Consider the following 17,856-nt stretch of genomic DNA (forward strand, 5'->3'; position numbering starts at 1 on the left):
ATCAAAAGCTTTTTCCTTTTTCCTCTTCTTCTTAATCTCGAATTCCAAAGTCCAAGATCCAGAGCCCTGGTGTCTATCTCTCTTTGTTTTCTATATTTATAGGTCTGTAGAAAGATAGAAAGAGAGAGAGAGAGAGAGAGAGCTGGAAAAATGAAGGAATGAGTTGGCAAAAAGGGTCTCTGTGGAGGAGATGATGTTTTTAGCTCTTTTACATATATATACCCTTTTTCAATTTTGTATGTTATACTCTCTCAAATCCGTTTTTACTTGTTTATTTGTCTATTTAAATAATTTTTTTAAAAAATATTAACTATTAATTTTTAAAATTTATCTTAAATTAATGTACTTCTATAATTTTTAATAGGGAGAATTGGTTATAAACCCCTCAAAAGTTGTTTATCTTCAGAAAAAACATAATCAGATATATATCCCCGAAAAAAATATAGGTAATCAGGATATGCCCTTATGTTGGGATTCCCAGTAATCAAACTCGATTAATCTATGCTATAAACTCTGGATTAAACAAAAGGTCTAAAAATAACCCTCATGACAACTTAAAAAACTCTTCAAGGGTATATATGCAATGGTATAATGGTAATTATATATATTTGTTATTTGTTAATGAATAGTTTTTCAACTAATTTGAACACCAAGGTATATACGCAATTATATATATTATTCAAGGGTATGTATGCAATTAACTTTTATTTATGGGCAAATATGCAATTTCAAAATTTTTTAAGGGTACACCTGCAAAATCCTTTTTTTAATATATCATATTTAATTACATATTTTTTTAAATTATATTTTATATAAAAATAATGTTGAAAAATTAAAAAATTTAAATTGTCAACAAATTTTAATTGATTTTCTTAATCAATTATGCAATAGACAAATAAAAAAGATTGAAAGGAGTATTTATTTATATTATAGGAAAATAAATCAGGCTTATTTAATTTTTTTAATAGTTAATTTTTTAAGGTAAATATACTCTATAAATCTTTGTTTTTGAAAATTTATTATTTTATTTTTTTCTTTCATCTTCTTTGATGGATTTATTAATAAAATGAGTTTGCATAATGCAGTTGGGGCTTTGATGGGCCTGCTCTAACTTCGGCCCATCAGGTTCATCTAGTAATATTCTACGTTACATTAACCCTGGCAAGCGGGGTGGTGTAAAATGAACGATCATAAAATGAGGGTAAATTTTTGATTTTTTAATTAATTAAATTAAAATTTTAAGTGGAAATTGTCAAAAAAACCCTTTAAGTTTGTAAAATTGTCAAAAACACCCCGTTAGTTTTGCAATCCCCAAAAATCCCTCCTTTTAAACTCTATGTTTTTTCAAACCCCCAAACCCTCGTATCGGATGTGAGCGGAGTGAGTTTCAAATTTTTTTGGACGAAAATGCCCTTGCATGGGGAGTCGTGGGTCTGCACCATCTCGGCGATTTGAGAGGAAGTGGGCGGTTTTCCGTAGAGGTAACCCTAGAGAGCTAATTTATTTGAGTCGTTTAATTGCTTTTTCTCAACTCACGTCTTCGACTTTTCCATTTCAGTCTGTCTCAAAGTTGTCTCTACGCGAAGCCCTCTGTAATCGACATTTCATCGACTTTTCCCTTTCCATCGGGTTTTTCTCAACTAGTTGGCATTTCATCGGTTTGAAATCTAAGGTATTGAGTATGGTTTTTATGTTAATCGCCTCATATAAAGAAAGATTTTTTTCGGTTTTGTTTTGTGCTCCTGCTTTTTGTTGGAAGATATTGAAGTCTGCAGGGGGATTTCTACTGGGGTTTTGTTAGTCTCGAGGAGATTTCTAGCTGGGGTTTTGTTTTGTTTTGCGATTTTCGTATGTATACACTATCGAATTAGTTTTTTTCGATTGTTATGATTTGTGTAATATTTATAATGTACATTTCCGTTTCGTTTGATATGGTTGCTAGCTTTTCTAAATGAGGGTTGACGTTTAAGAAATGAGATGTTCTGAGTTTAACATTTGTTGTCCCTGCTTTAAGTATTCTCGTCTCTGCTTTAACAAAATGGGTCTCTGCTTTAACTTTTTATATCTCTGCTTTAATAAGCGAGAGTTTACCGCTTAAAACCTTATATTTCCGCTTAAACTTTTGTCAATCATCGCATGTTGAATGTGTTGTTATTATCGCGAGGCTTGTGATTATGGCGGTCAACCCTAGTTAATGGCCGATGCTATTTGACACCCGTGAGTGGAGACTTTAGTCGAATTGAAAAAAATAACATGACCCCTCGACATCGGGAGATTATTCGACTGGACACCGCTTTGCGCTGCTCATCGAGCTAGAAGCTATATACCAGAGAGAGCCCTTCTTGATTCTTTTTTTGCAAAGATACGATGGTCACACCAATAAATTCGGGGATCGGGAAAGCTCGCCGAGTTTCGAGACCTCAAGATGTGGCCCTCGTGGCTTTGGTCTGCGTTGCGATGGCGACGCGCTGGTCTTTCGGAAGAAGAAAAACCGGTCGGCGTCGAAGGGCGGTATCTATCAAAGACCTCACGAGAGCACGGAGACTCCATCAAGAGCACTGCTGCAGACTTGTTCGACGGAGGGGAGAATAAGATAATTTCGTCAAACTCGATGGTGTACCTCATGGGGACAGATCCTCTTCCCAAATACATCATGCTCGGTTCGAGCTGGATCGTTGATTACGTCGATGATCTCACCGACCATGGGGCGATCACGCATGGGCGCAGGCGACGCACAAGTGGCTTATGGAGGATATTCCACTGCACCGCCCGAGTGCAAGATAGATGCTGCCCGGGAAGAAGACCAACACGGGAGTACATTAAGGGTTGCTCGGTCACGCTTTAACGTCCCGGTTTTACTGAGTGACCGAACAGGGGAAGAAAGTCCATTTCGCGAAGATCCCAAGGATGCTCTGTGCTACGGTGAAAGTACTTACGGGAAGCAAGCGACGGTGAGAAACGAGCTTGTCATCGCTCGATGTAAAAGAGGTAATAAATCATGGACAATGTTTAACATAAGTCTTTAACGTTTAAACATTTTTATTTAGCGTTTAACTTTAGTATTTACCGTTTAACTCTTATTCAAATACTGGGTTTAAATATTTTTGTTCTCCGTTTAATTATATTCTATAACGTTTAAATATATAAACACTCTGTTTAAATATAGTTTTTTTATAGTTTAAAATGAATGATTTCATTTGAAATTGTTTGGTTTACATATGTTAGTTTCCGAGCTGGTTCCGCAAATCTTTGAAGAAGAAATATTTGTTGGGGCCAACCGACGGATGGATGCCATTGCTCCGGAACCACTTGCTCGAAGGCGGGATGAGAGGCGACCCTCATCGTGCGCTACTGGGACGCCGCTCTCCCTACTTCCGACCCCACCACGCGCACGCGATTCCTCGAGCCGGAGAAGCCCTCCCCTACCGCGGCGATTGCAACAACCCCCTACCACGACAACGACGGTCTCCCGAGTGTGGCGGCCACCCGACCATGGCAGCCCTCCGACCCGTGGCGAGCCCCCACCCGGTGACATTAGGCGAAGATGTCACCGCAACTCTTATCGAGCATGCGAGATATTGATGACCGAGTTTCCTCGGCTGTCGCTCGTGTCGAGGCTCCGGAAGGAGCGTTCACGACCGGCTGCGCCATCCCTCGAAAAGAACTCGAAGCACCCGGGACTGAACGAGGCGTCGGAATTTGACGACGAGGACATCATCGGGAAGGTCGTTCCAAGGCGGCCACATTCGAAGAGACTTACGAAAAAGAGGGAGAACAATCATCGCCTCTGTCTCCAGCCGTAGCCGACGATGAAACAATAGCAACACCATCGGTGGCGATCGTCGTTGTTGAGAAGGACATCCTAGATGATGCGGCGTTGCACTGTTGAGAAGGCCGTTAACTCTCTTCTCGATGAAATCCTCGACCCGGTGGAACCGGCTGCCGAGATTGCGGCATCAAAGATGGACACAATCAATGAAGATCAAGAACAAGTTAAGGGTGTGTCTCCCAATGATGCTGTTGTCATGGCCACGGTTGAGAAGATCGTCGAATCCGTTCTCTGTAGCGCGTGGGACGTGGCCGACGATGATCGCGACCCAAGCAGGGACACAATTCCCACCACAACAAGAACCATGTAAGGATGTGTCTGCGGTTGATGCTGTCACCGTCGTCCCCGCATCGAAGCCAAACACAATCCCACAACAAGAACGACCATTAAGGATGTGTACTGCGGTTGATCGTTTGCCGCCATCGTCCCGCGATCGAAGGAAGATCTTCTTTGAAGACCCCGACCGAGCAACGAGAGAGATGATCAAGGCCAATCAAAAATTGGACGGGGACGGCTCGGGAAAGCTTTTTATTCGAAGAAGAAGAAATGGGTTGGCTCGAGTCGTCTTAACAAATACTGAGCGAGGAGTTGATGAGGATCTTCCTCAACTGCGCTATGGACGGGTAAGTGTAAAGTTTTTATGATATTGTTTAAAGGTTTTATTATAGTGTTTAACAATTACCTAATAGTGTTTAATACCTTTATGTTATCATTTAATTTGTCTACTTAACATTTAATTATATATAATATCATGTAACAATTGATAATATCATTTAAATATTTTTTAATATGGTCTTATTATATCCATTATCGTTTAACTTGACAGATCGTAGTGGAAGAATGAGCCATTTATACCACACGCGACAAATTATACACGCTGCTTGAGGGAAGGAGATGGTCATCGATGATGTGATGGGACGCTTTCAGTATGCATAATACAAAAAGTCGCTGAGCAAAGAGCCATATCCTTACAGAAGCGCGCCCATCACCGGGACCGCTTGCATCTGTTTATGTCCCAAGCTTGCCGACGCACATGACACTGATTATGGCTATGATCGGGATGTCATGCATGAAACTGCATGAAGTTCAAATTGTCATCCTCCCGATAATCATGAATGGCCACTTCCATGTCGTCGTCCTGGACAATGATAAACAAGAATACTGGGCATTATTCTTCATGTCCGAGTACGATAAGGACGCGTTGGACATGGTAAGTTCTTTAATTATGTCCTATTAATATCTGTTTGGTATTTAAATCGCTATTCTAATCTCGACTTGCATATCTCGACGATGGAATCTATTCGACAATTGTGTCGATATGGAGTTCGGCGAGTCGGCGACGACAAAAGTACCCACTGCATGCGACATAGAAACCCCACGCCAAAAACAAGGAAGCGTCGATCATGCCGCCTACGTCATGCGTTTTATCGAGCAATTACTTTGGGGTGAGAAGTTACGGCTCACTGCAGACGGGAGCGTTCCTTACCTCGGATACGGTATGTTACCCGCATACTTAAGGAGGGAGGCGTAGGCGTCCATGACAAAGGGGGTGCGTCACAGCGGGTTAAATTTTTGTTTTTCAAGAACATGTCCCCGTATATCCGAATGTCAATTTTATTTTTCGAATGTAAATCCGGACAAATTCAATTCATTGTTTTCGTGTTCGAAGAGCATGACTTGTATATGTTAATGTAAATTTTTGTTTGTTTTTGAATTGTAAAAGCGGGTTAAATTCCATTCGGGCTTTCATTTCATTGTTTAATTTACGTTCTAATTGTGTACATTTCACTTTCATTGTTTAAATATATTATATATCATTTAAACATCAGTTTTAAATATTTCAAAAATACGGTGTACACGCTTTAAAAATAACATCTGCTCTGCTTTAACTAAATGCATTCATTGTTTAAATAAATATGGGAAGTTGCCCATCAATAACTCGTATATCTCAATGTAAAGTTTGTTTGTTTTTCAATTGTAAAGGCGGGTTAAATTTCATTCGGCTTTCATTTCATTGTTTAATTTACGTTGTAGTTGTGTACATTTCCGTTTCATTGTTTAAATATACCATATATCGTTTAAACATCGGTTGAAATATTTCAAATTACAGTAGTATCCGTTTAAAAATAACAATGTCTCTGTTTAAATACATTCAATTCGTTGTAAAAGAGTAAGAGTTTAAATATGGAAACAACTCCATCAATACACAATGTTTCCCACGTCATCGTCGACTTATTAACAATACCTAGTCGGCCACGGTTTCATTGCAAGATCGTCGATCGTGACCGGATCCATGGCGGCGGGTCGCAATGTAACTCGCGGACATCAAACGCTTGCGACTCGATCCTCTTTCGCTCTAGGCCGCCCGTGCTACCTTCTCGCTACAGCGGTCGCGAACGAAGCTCACGATTTCCGTCCCGAAGGCCTGTCATCGTCGGGTATGGGGAATATAGCTTCCTTGTACGCAAGTTTGTAATTGTCGACGGTGAAGTACCCGCTAATAAATCGATGTACGTTGGTGTCATGCTCGCATTATTGCTGCGCAAGCGTGTTTGCAAGGGATACCATAAACTTGCCACCTTCGACACGAACAAGTTCGATGGCGAGATCCACGAGAGTTGCTGCGATTGGTCGATCAGCTCGTAACGATCATCGACACAACGACCAACACGAAGATTTCGGCCGTCCCTCAACAATGATCGCTACCTTGGAATGTATGTCCGGGCATAAGTAGGTCTCCCATTTGTTCGCTTGCTCACGCCCGGTTACATAACATGCGCATCAACTTGAACCTGGCAAATAAGGTTAAACAAAGACAGTGATGGTTAAATAATCCGTAAACATGTTTAAACATTATTGTAAATATTTAAACGAAAGGATTAATATTTAAAGTCAGACAAGTGTAATTAAACAAAGGCCTGTGAATGTTTAAAGGGTAACACTAAATGTTAAGTGTAAACCAACATTCGCAGACCTTATGGAGTCGACCATTTTCGTCACCGGTAAATGACGAGCTTCCTTGATCCAAGCATTGAACGACTCCGCGACGTTTGAATACATCTCACCCCAACGATCACCTCCGAACAGATAATTCGACCAATGTGCTATATCCGATTTATTAATCAACCAGTGATGAGCTTCGGGTGATGTGGCATGCAGTTCATTCACGGTATCATCGAAATCTTTAGCCGTGGATGCCCACGCAATGCGGAAGCATATAGACCAGCACTCCTCCCTCAATGCCTTCCCAAGTCTGACATTGGCTTTCATAAAATTGGCCTTCAAATGTCGAAGACAGTATGCATGTGGTGAAGAAGGGAAGACTCTCGCAATTGCGCTCACAAGGCCCTTGGACCTGTCTGACACGAAGGTAATTATCTCATGATAATCTCCATCCTCGTATAAGGCATCGCCTAACTTAGATATGAACCAAGTCCAATTGGCATCGGTCTCGTTGTCGACTATACCGAAGGCGACGTGGAAAAAACCATTGTTTCCATCTTTCCCTGTGGCACCCAGTAGTGTACCCCGATATTTTCCAAGGAGGTGGGTACCATCGAGAAACAGCAGCGGCCTGCAAGCCCTCTTGAATCCCACAATACACGCGCTGAAAGAAAAGAATGCACGTTTAAAACGATCACCGTCTCTTTCCACGATCGCAACGCTGCCGGGATTTGTCTCAGCCACCTTATCCACATACCAAAGCAAACAGTCGTAGCTGGAGATGTCACTGCCGTCGAGGACCACCCGGGCATGCTCTTTTCCCAACCAAGCCTGCTTGTATGGTATGTGGACACCATGTTCCCGCAACATGTCCTTCTGAATGTCGATGGCCTTGTACAAGGGACGGTCCTTGAGCTTCTGAATCACTCGTGCGCTAACCCATTTTTTGGACGCTTTCGGATGTCACTGTCGCGAGGAAGACATATTGTCATCGTTCGAATGAATGTTCTCAACTCAACATGAGTCTCTGTGTAAACGTCAAGCTTTTTTTATGTTTAAACGGATACATATAGTGTTTAAAATAATGGTTAACCTGCTTTAACTAAAAGTCTATATCATGTAAATAATATGTTATTGTTTAAATTGAATGCTTTCACTTTGACATCGCGTTGAAGATGGGTACCTCTCGGGTCATCTGTTTAAAACATCTTTACGTATTTTCTTAAACACCGTTGTCATTGTTTAAAGAGTAACTAGAGTATTGTTTAACTTTTTCTATTGTTTACACCGTTGTCATTGTTTAAAGAGTAACTTTTTCTTAAACACCGTTGTCGCTGTTTAAACATATTTACGTATTTTCTATTGTTTACAATGACGTTCTTTTGTTTCCCACATTGTTTGTTTTTACTAGGTCTATGTTTAAATTTCAGAAGTTCACAGTCAAATAAGCTTGTTTCGTTTTATTTATAAAAGATTTACAACATTTACAACATTTACAACGTCCGCTCGGACTTTGGACACTCACGACTCGACCCTCGTATAACGAAACAAGTGTCTGTACATTCGAATGCTCACAGCGGTTGCATAACATGCGCATCAACTTGAACCTGCACAACGTACAACATTAAAAAAAGGTTAAACAACACATATTCATGAAAACGACTATTAATCAATGTGTCATGGTCGGACTTAAACGAAGATCCTGATAGTTAAACACAGAACGTAATAGTTGTACATTGACGTAATGTTCTTAAATGGTAACAGAAAGTCTCAAGTGATAAATATCAACCCCGTCTTAAAGGATGTTTCTCGATCTCCCTCCTCTAGAGAATCCTCCGTAATCACGAAATACGTGAAAAAAATTTCTTTTCTTACCCAAGTCGAAAATGCTCGCTTAATTGCTTGCCCGTCATCCACCATGAAGAATCCTCCGCGATTCGTGCAATTATGAGAGCATTTCGACTAAGGGCGAAAAAGATAGTTTAACTTGTTGCGTGATTGCGTGCTAAATGATTCTCAAGATAAGGAAGAAGGTTCACGAAAACATCCTTTCGAGATAGAGTGGTTGTCCATGGGAAGAGGAGGACAAGGAGGAGGAGGAGGAGGATGATGAGGACGACGAGGAGTGGTTGTCCATGGGGAGGGTTCTTTCTGGTTATTTATGGTGTGAATTTCACAAGCGAGTCGACTCTTCATATCCGAGAAAAAGTTAAACGCACAGATGGTCGACATCGATCGATGAGAACGAATGGGTGTTCGAAAAATTATGTTACCGTGCATAAATTTTAATGCCGTCATTAATTCTTATGCACGGGTTACCATAACTCTTGCCACCGCCACGCCACCGCCCAGAATTCGGATCAAAGCGAAAAAGATCACCGCTTTTACGCAGAGACTTTGAGAATTTACACGTTAATATGAATAGTTATACATGTAAAGATAACGTTAAACGGAGATGGGAAGTATTACACGGATATGACAATTATTAAACATATTAGTAAAATATTTAAACGTTAAACCAAGCGTAAAAGCCCCTTCAAAAAGGTTGAACATGATGTGATTTGGCGCTTTCCTTTCCCACCATTTTCAGGGCCAAAAATGAGATTTCACAACATGGACCCATTTGAAGTGAACGGTAGGGGGTAAAAGGGAAGTTAAACACTAACGGAAGGGCTGTCCGGGGTGTGCAAAAGTAGGAGGGGGTTTTTGGGAAGTTTTGAAAATTACGAGGGGTGAACAGTAATTTTCCCAAATTTTAATGAATTAAAAAAATTAATAAATGTGGACAAGTCAGTAATCCGCAATTTTTTAATTAAGAGAAATTTAAAACCTTAATTTTTGATGCAGGGAGAGAATCAAATATTACTCTTCTGTTATAGATTTGGTAAAAAAAGGTTTTTTTTTTCAATATAAAAACTATATATATGCATTAAGTTTTCTGAACGTCCGCAGAAAATGAAAAGTTAGAGAAACAAAATAAAGAGAGAGAGACAAGGAGAAAGAGTTATGCTGAAATTCAACACTTCTGTGAGAAAGTTCGTAGATAAATTATCTATGAACACCGGCTCTCGTATATATATATATATATATGAGTGGCGGATAGTCTTCTATGAACGTTAATAAATAAAAATTCTACATATGTTAGTGTATTAACTATTGGATTAGTGTGACTAACAGTATAAAAATGAGATGCATAGCTTCTTGCATCACAATCGTTCCATTAGCCTTAAAAGTGATCCTTCCTCAGTGCATTGTTTATGTTGGCAGCCCTCATTCCTTATCTATCCTTGTCCCTATCTCTCTCTTCTCTTTTATTTTTCTTTCTTTGCAAACACTCTACAGACTTTCACAAATAACGTATTGTCATATATATAAATATATAATATTTGTTTATTTTCTATAATTGGGTTATAATTTGCTTTACACCCTTGTACAAACATCTAATTATGTAATGCTGCTGGAATATATGCTCCTACAACTCGTTTAACTATACATGTATATACATTTTTAAATAATGAACATAAATTCCAAATTTTTAGTTTTATTTTTGAAAATTTCTATTTTAGGATCAAAATAAGCACAGCATACATAGTGGATTAATAATGCAATTTCATTTTTATTTTAAAATCAGTTTATATATATATATATATATATAATTGTGAAATTTTACCATTTAGACATTTTTTGTGAACACACCCTCATAAAATCTCATAATTATATGAATGGCTTGCATACATTAAACAAATATAATAAAACTATAAAAAGGTTACTTGAGTTGAGTGTGAAAGGGTTATGATCTCATCATCGTCATCAAAGCCGTCTTGTTGGACTCGGTTCAATTTGGACAATGTTGAGGGTCTGAATGACACTTTCACACTGTTATCGTCCTTGCAATGTACAACCCTTTTGCTTTCTTTTCATTCACTCTTCCTTCTTTTTGTTCTTGTCATTTTCTAATTTGTTTAATTTGAACAAGAAATTGTATTTTAATGATTTTTTTATAATATAAACTCATTTTATGTTTATTAAAGAAAATTCATTTTGAATCCTCCAAATGATAAGTGATAAGGTCACTTAAAAATTTCACCTCTAATTTATAAAAATGCAATTTCAACTTACACTCATTTTCAACATTGTTTTCAAATGTTAAAAGGCAAACAGTAATGACATTAATAGATCAAGATCACACATAGCATGCAATTGAAGCAATCATATGAAATATATATATATATATATATATATATAAGACTCTCCACATATATAATACTAGAGAAGCTTAATTAGTCCTTGAGAAATACAACAAGATACAAGACATGGATATAATACTAATGACAATAAAGGACCATTAAAGACCACAAAAAGAAAAACTCCATTACATCCAAGTTCTCCAATTCCCTTAAACCTGCACCATAGAAACAAAAGAAACATACATTTATGTTCATTAATTGAGAAAAATGTTATATGTCTCTCCATTGTGATAATTGAATAGAAATTAAACTTAAGGAAATGCTTAGAAGATGACCAAATAGTAGGAAGCTCCATGTTGAAGGGGTTGCAGAGTGACACCAAATTCATCGGTGAGCACTGGTTGGCCGGAGGCGTGGAGGAGGACCGCCTCCTCCCCGAACGCTTCCCGGACATTCAGCGGCCCGGCCACCACCTCGAACACCACCTCATTTATAAATACCATCAATTTATTCACCCCTCCCATTCCTATTATATATTAATCATCAAGAATAACATAAAAGCAAAAAACCATTAATATGATATATATTTACTTATATATATGTATGAATTACATACATATTTTTTTCTAGTTCTAGTGTATGTGTGTTAGTGCAGTGTGATTATGTGCATTATTATCCTAAAGCCATGCACACGTTCAATCTAGAAAGAAGTACTACACCTGCTTTAATGGAAGACTTAAGAGAAAGTCATTTCAGCAGAGTGGAGGTAAGAAAAGTAAAAAACCCTAGAATCTCAGTGACAAGACAACACAACACAGCAAGTTAGGGTTTCTCCATTGATCCATCTCTTCAATCATAGGTGACACTGTTACCCCCTTAACTCTCTGGTTTTTCTTGGCTCTTTTTGAACAATTTCAGTCATTCAAGTGCCAACCAAGTGTGTGTTCATCTCCCAACATAGACCAAAGATAGAAGACAACACTAACACCAAAATGACAAGACATGAGTACATAGATAGAATGACAGATTGATAGATAATATAAACATGATAGACAAGATATAAAAGCACATAAAACAAATAATATATTATTATTTTAACAATAATAATAATAATTATTATTATTCACATACCTTGTAACTCATTGACATGACTAGTAATAGTATTATTTGCAGTGTTTGTGTTTGTGGTCATCTCAGTGACATCCATAGCACCAGCACCAGCACCAGCTTTTGCATTCTCTTGTGAGATAAGATCACTCCAGAGGCCATTCTCCGGAGCAGAGACAACACCCATGAGATCAGAGAAGTAGTATCCCTGCGGTGGTGGTGCTGGGAAGAAGAAATGCTCACCGGAGAGCTCAGTGTGAGTAGTAGTGCCATGTATCAATGTCTGGTTCACTGATGGTGTAGGTGAAGCTGACAATTCAATGATGGAATTTACCATTGAAGTTGGTGGTGGAGGAGTTTTATCTGAACCACCTGATGATCGGTCGGAAGATGATGAAGAAGATGAAGAAGGATCAAAAGCTTTGATTGCATGACTAGTGTTAGTAATAGCATTAGTAGTGATGGTTGTGGTGTTAGAGCGAGGTGAGCGGCCGGCGAGCTGACGTTGCTTGTGTTTGCTCCGAGACTTGCGGTTCTGAAACCAATAAAAGACATTGGCGTCGCCGACCTGACCGTACTCCTGAAGCTGAGCTCTTATCCGGCGAATCTCATCTCTGGGAGGATTCACCATGCCTGAGTTGAAGATTGCTTCCAAGATCCTGATTTGCTCCGGTTTAGGGTTCCATCTTGGTTTTGGCTCCGGAGTTCTCTCATCATTTACTGAACCTGCCATGAATAATATGAATTCTCCATTCCATTTTTTTTTCTTTTTAAAAAAAAAAACAAAAACCCTAACCCTAACCTTAACCCTAAAATGAAGTGCAGAAAGAAAGATACAGACCATAAAGATAAAGATAAAGATAAAGATAATAATGTAGCAATGATGAAGAAGAATAGATACCAGCAGAAGAGAAGGGAGGTTTCTGGCAGGAGCTTGAAAGGAGAGAAGAAGAGTGGTTGATGTCAGATTGCCATTGGTGGTGAGTGTTGCAAGGTTTGGACTTGAACAAGCTAGGCCAGTGCCTGTTGGATGAGGCCATGATGATGTTGTTGATGATGATGATGCTGCTGCTGCTGCTTCTTTTGTTTAGAGGAAAGCAAGGCTTTTTCTTTTCAGAAATTAACCCTTACTGATCTTTTCTCTCTCTCCCGGCCCCTCTGTGTATATATATATATATATATATCTCTTTCTTTATAATCTATCAACCTGTCTGTCTAGATATCAATTATATATATATATAGGGATGTGCAATAGGGTTTCAATTCAACAACCACTGTATTCAATCATTCAATGGAAAAACACCATTAAAAACAAAGAGAGAAGAAGGAAAGGAAGGAAAGAAAGAAAGAAAGAAAGAAAGAAAGAGATGATGATGGACCTTGACAGAGTATGCATTAAAGATCAAGTGGAGAAGGCCACTACTGAAAGTACACTGGAATTCCCTCGTATGCCAAGCAAAACAGACAAGGAAAGAGCCTTCTGCTGGGGCCTTATTAGTAGTACTCTCTCCATCACTGCAAGGAAAGGTGGTGAGCTTTTCAGAGTGATGGAGATGTGGTTTCAGAGATAGAGTGAGAGATATAAGAAGATGACTTTTTTGATATCTATCTATCTTTCTATCTATCTTAGACTTGAAGAAGGAGAGAGAGAGAGAGAAAGAGCATTAATGAAGGGATATTTAGTGAGGGATTATTCTAATGGAAGGAGGTTGTTGCAGAAGAGTAAATGTTGTGAGGTTTTGAAAGTCAAGAATGGCACGAAAACAGGATTTGATTGGAAAATGGTGAAGTGAGAGAATGAGATAACTATGACACAGAGAGAGAGAGAGAGAGAGAGAGAGTGAGGAGTTATGGCTTTGCTTTTGGGGTTATTTCGGGCATGGTGAGGTGTGGCTTGGTTTGGATTGACTCGAGGGCCCTTTTTTTTTCTTCTAATTATTAGAATTTTTTTAATTCTAATTATAAATATTGATTTTTCACTATATATAATTGTTTAAAATGGCTTGACTTTTTTTATTTTTGTTTTTTATAAGTTTTGAACTCATCCCTTTTATTAAGAATTATAATCTCTAAATCAGTCCGTGACTAGATATTAAGAATAATATGAAAAATAAATCTTTCTTGATAAGTGTTTTTCTTTTTATATTAAAATGTTTACATTTAAACTACTTATTTAAATACCACAAGCTTCTATCATTTAAATTAGTATAGTTTTATTTATTTTTATTTAAAATATGATAAAAATGTATAATTATTTTATTTTTTATTTAATAAAATGTCTACTCATAAGTGTTAGTGTGCGTGTGTATATATATGTGAGTAAATATATTTAATGCATGGAAAGGTGTTAATTGTGGTATAATTCGTATTAATTGTTATTAATTGTTGGTGGTAAATGAACTCCATTCAAATTTAGAAACTTAAGTATTATTTATTTATTTATTTATGAGAAATGTGAACAAACTAGAGGTGGGATTGGAATCCTTGATCTCTAAATTAGGAGGAGCAGGAATTAAATATATACCATTACCTTATTGCAGATGTAGTAATTATTTTAGTTAATTAATATATGGTTATGTGCAAATGTTTCTATAATACTTAATAGGAAAGCAAAGTATTTATATTTTAATTTATAATTGGTTAATATGATGTAACAAAAATACTAAAAAAAGTATTAAAAGCACTGGTTTGTGTAGAAAATGATTGAAATTAACCTTATAAATATACAAGGAGGGTCTTTTCATAGGATGTCATTTAAATTGGTCAAATCGTATATACACTAATTCATAGGATTTCATTAAAACCTGTGAAAATTCTCATGATCTATATATGTATATAATAAAGAAAAGTTGTGAATGAAAATGGAACTATACAAGTGTACTTATTGTTAGACATGAGGCCTATGTGGGCAAAAAGGTATGGTTTCCAACTTCCAAGAAAATGGAGCTTTTTTTCTGATCCATTAAAGTGAAGACAAGACTTTTTGACCAAAAAAATCTCAAACATTTTCAAACCAATTGGGTTGCATTTTTGGGGATTATTCATTTATTTGAGTTAAACCCCTAATCCATTTAATCATGTATAACTTTTTGCCATCTTTACAAAAAAGGGTGAAAAAGAGCCTTTTTCTTATACTAAATTTTTCAAAAGCATGATATCATTATTATTATTATTTTAAGTAATTGAAAGTTAAACTTATAGAGCAATATAGTATATATAGCATAACAATTCTAATTATGATCCAAGTTCTTGTAATGGCTAATATATAGATATATGTGTATATACATATGTATATTTATGTATATCTATATATTTGGTATACTTTTTTTCAAAAAAATAATAGCCACATGCATTAAAAAAGTAAGAGAATACAACTACAAACAAACAACAAACTAGTTCAGAGAGAGAGAGCAACAAATCGAGAAAAATAACAAAAAAAAAGACAACAAAGGTGAATTATTTATAATATTTGGTATAATTTTGTGTGGGTGATTGATGAAATATATAATATGAAGTGTAATTCATAAAAATGAATTTATGAATAACCAGAGTGAAATGGAAGAAAGACTAGAGAATCAAGCAAAGAACACACATGAGGTGAATATATAATGCATGAATGCATTGATTTGTCTTCTCATCCGCACATGCTTGATGTGAGATAAGATGCCAAAATATAGGTTTCAATTTATTGTATATTTATTGTTACGAATAAATTACACAACAATTTTATGACCACCTTAAAGATTAAAAAAAAACATGAATCAAATTAATGCCACTACCTATATAATTAGAGGACATACAAATTCAATTATCTTATAGCAATACGGTTAATAATTATATTATAAATTAATGAAAAAAAATTTGACTCCTTGGTGTGAACTAACACTAACTCATTAATTAGAAATAATGTCAAATGATAAATCTTGCCACATTTTTAGCACTGAGAATCAGTAAATAAACTAGAGATTGCCCTGACACCACCTACATCTCATTAATATGGAAAAGATCATTTTAGTTAATTACATTGAGTTGCAGCCTTGCAGTATATATACTATTTAAGCAATCACGTACATACATGCACACCCACTACTATTCACAAACAGTAAAAGAAAACAAAGAAAGACATGCAGAATAAGAAGAGGAAAAAGAGTAGAATATTAATAAGAGTTAATCCCTATATATACATCAAAATCTCATAACTTCTGTGTTTGGTGGTGTGTCTTTAATTAATGATATATATATATATATTGGTTGCATATATATATATATATATATATATGGTTCATATCAAGTTCAACATTTATATGACTGCTCATATATAAATATATGTGAGTTAGGTAAAGGTTTATTCAATATTCTTTATATCTGCCATAAATAAAAAAATATAAACATATATATATATATATATATATATATATATATATATATATATATATATATATATATATATATATAAATAGAGATAGTAAAGGCATAAAGTAGACATGTGGAGAGAGTTGAGGGTGAAGCGGGATAAGCGGGTGCAGGTGCTGTTGCTGTGTATAACTGGACTGCATGCATGCATGCAACGTTAGCCAACACACATGCACCAAACATGCCCTGCTTCAATGCACCCACATGACCACCAAAATTATTTATATATATATGATGCATCTAATTAATTCAATACCTTGAATACTATGAATATGAGAGAGAGAGAGAGAGAGAGAGAGAGAGAGATGTGGTTAATTAATTATCTAAATATATACAGTGGCACAGAAATCATTGGGGGAAGAATATAAGGAGAGATGTGGGTTGTTTTGGATGCTTGTTTTTTTAATTAATTCATCATGTGTTTGTGTCTGTATGTGTGTTTAAGTCCTTCATGCTCCTGGTTTTGATGTTGAGGTTATATCAGTTTAGTTAATTTACTTTTGTGAGATCTAGTTAGGCTAGCTTTTGATAGTTGGGTCAGTGGTTTTCATAAGAAGGGCCAAAAAATAAACTAAAAGTGAGACAAGCCTTAATTAAGGTAAAAGAAATTAAAACACACCCGATAAAGTGACACTATTACTATTAGGTGTAATGGAATATATATATATATATATACATTGATAAAAGTGGATAAATAATATCGGATGATGGTAATTAAGAAAACAAGTGTACTAATATTACAAAAGTAGTGTGTCACAGAATCTACTAGTAATAAGATAAGACTTATCAGAAGAAAAACATCAACATAAGGGAATATACAAGTGACACCCTTAACAATCGTCATAACTAGTTGGATGATCCATCTAAAGTGGTACTAGGAGGAGAGGTTAATTACTTTGAGCGGGGGTTGGGGGTCGGTATATATATATATATATATAGTAGTGGATGTCGTAACCTATAGGAAGTCAATGTTTCGTTTGAATGTTGTTGATATGGAATTCTCCAGCTTCAATATTTTCGCATGTGGCTATGAATATGAAAAACAAAATCGATCAATGTTAATTATAATAAAAAATTAAGGTCGGAGAGTTTAACAATAAAGATGTAGTTATTTAGTTCCAACTAGATGTTCCAAAAAAATTTTAACCGGAAGTTCTCCTATTACTCGAAAGTATTTCTCAAGATTGATTAATTCTCTAATGAAATATATTTAATATTTAAATAATTTTTATGTGTATGTGTTTAGCAGTATTATCATATAAAAATTTTTAAATTAGATGATATATAATTTACTGAGGTTTCTGAGTTTATAGACTTAAGGTTAAAATCTCATGGGAAATTTTGGTGAAGTGTTTGTATACACTTGGATTTATTATT

General features: G+C 36.3%; 1 protein-coding gene across 2 annotated transcripts; it reads right to left on the bottom strand.

The window, feature by feature from the left end:
• Positions 1–11,041: 11,041 nt before the first annotated feature.
• Positions 11,042–13,223, bottom strand: LOC120259247 (WUSCHEL-related homeobox 9-like). Of its 2 annotated transcripts, XM_039266823.1 has the most exons (4): positions 12,968–13,223; positions 12,091–12,792; positions 11,295–11,485; positions 11,042–11,174 (listed from the first exon to the last, which is right to left on the bottom strand). In XM_039266823.1, the coding sequence occupies exons 1-4, from the start codon at positions 13,104–13,106 to the stop codon at positions 11,169–11,171; spliced, it is 1,038 nt and encodes a 345-aa protein (XP_039122757.1). In that variant the 5' UTR covers positions 13,107–13,223; the 3' UTR covers positions 11,042–11,168. The 2 variants fall into 2 exon arrangements, with proteins under 2 accessions (XP_039122757.1, XP_039122756.1); XM_039266822.1 differs by lacking the exon at positions 11,042–11,174 and having other exon boundaries at positions 11,283–11,485.
• Between the last annotated feature and the right edge of the window lie 4,633 nt (positions 13,224–17,856).

This window comes from Dioscorea cayenensis, chromosome 4, assembly GCF_009730915.1.
Source record: "Dioscorea cayenensis subsp. rotundata cultivar TDr96_F1 chromosome 4, TDr96_F1_v2_PseudoChromosome.rev07_lg8_w22 25.fasta, whole genome shotgun sequence".
NCBI classification, from domain to species: Eukaryota; Viridiplantae; Streptophyta; class Magnoliopsida; order Dioscoreales; family Dioscoreaceae; genus Dioscorea; species Dioscorea cayenensis.

What these genes read in the sequence shown, in the direction of transcription:
- LOC120259247 (XM_039266822.1), bottom strand. Translation starts at nt 13,106, where the DNA reads ATGGCCTCATCCAACAGGCACTGGCCTAGCTTGTTCAAGTCCAAACCT. An exon ending in ACCTCCCTTCTCTTCTGCTG is followed by an intron (nt 12,793 to 12,967) that starts GTATCTATTCTT and finishes TATTCATGGCAG; the next exon opens with GTTCAGTAAATGATGAGAGA. An exon ending in TCATGTCAATGAGTTACAAG is followed by an intron (nt 11,486 to 12,090) that starts GTATGTGAATAA and finishes AATATATAATAG; the next exon opens with GAATGGGAGGGGTGAATAAA.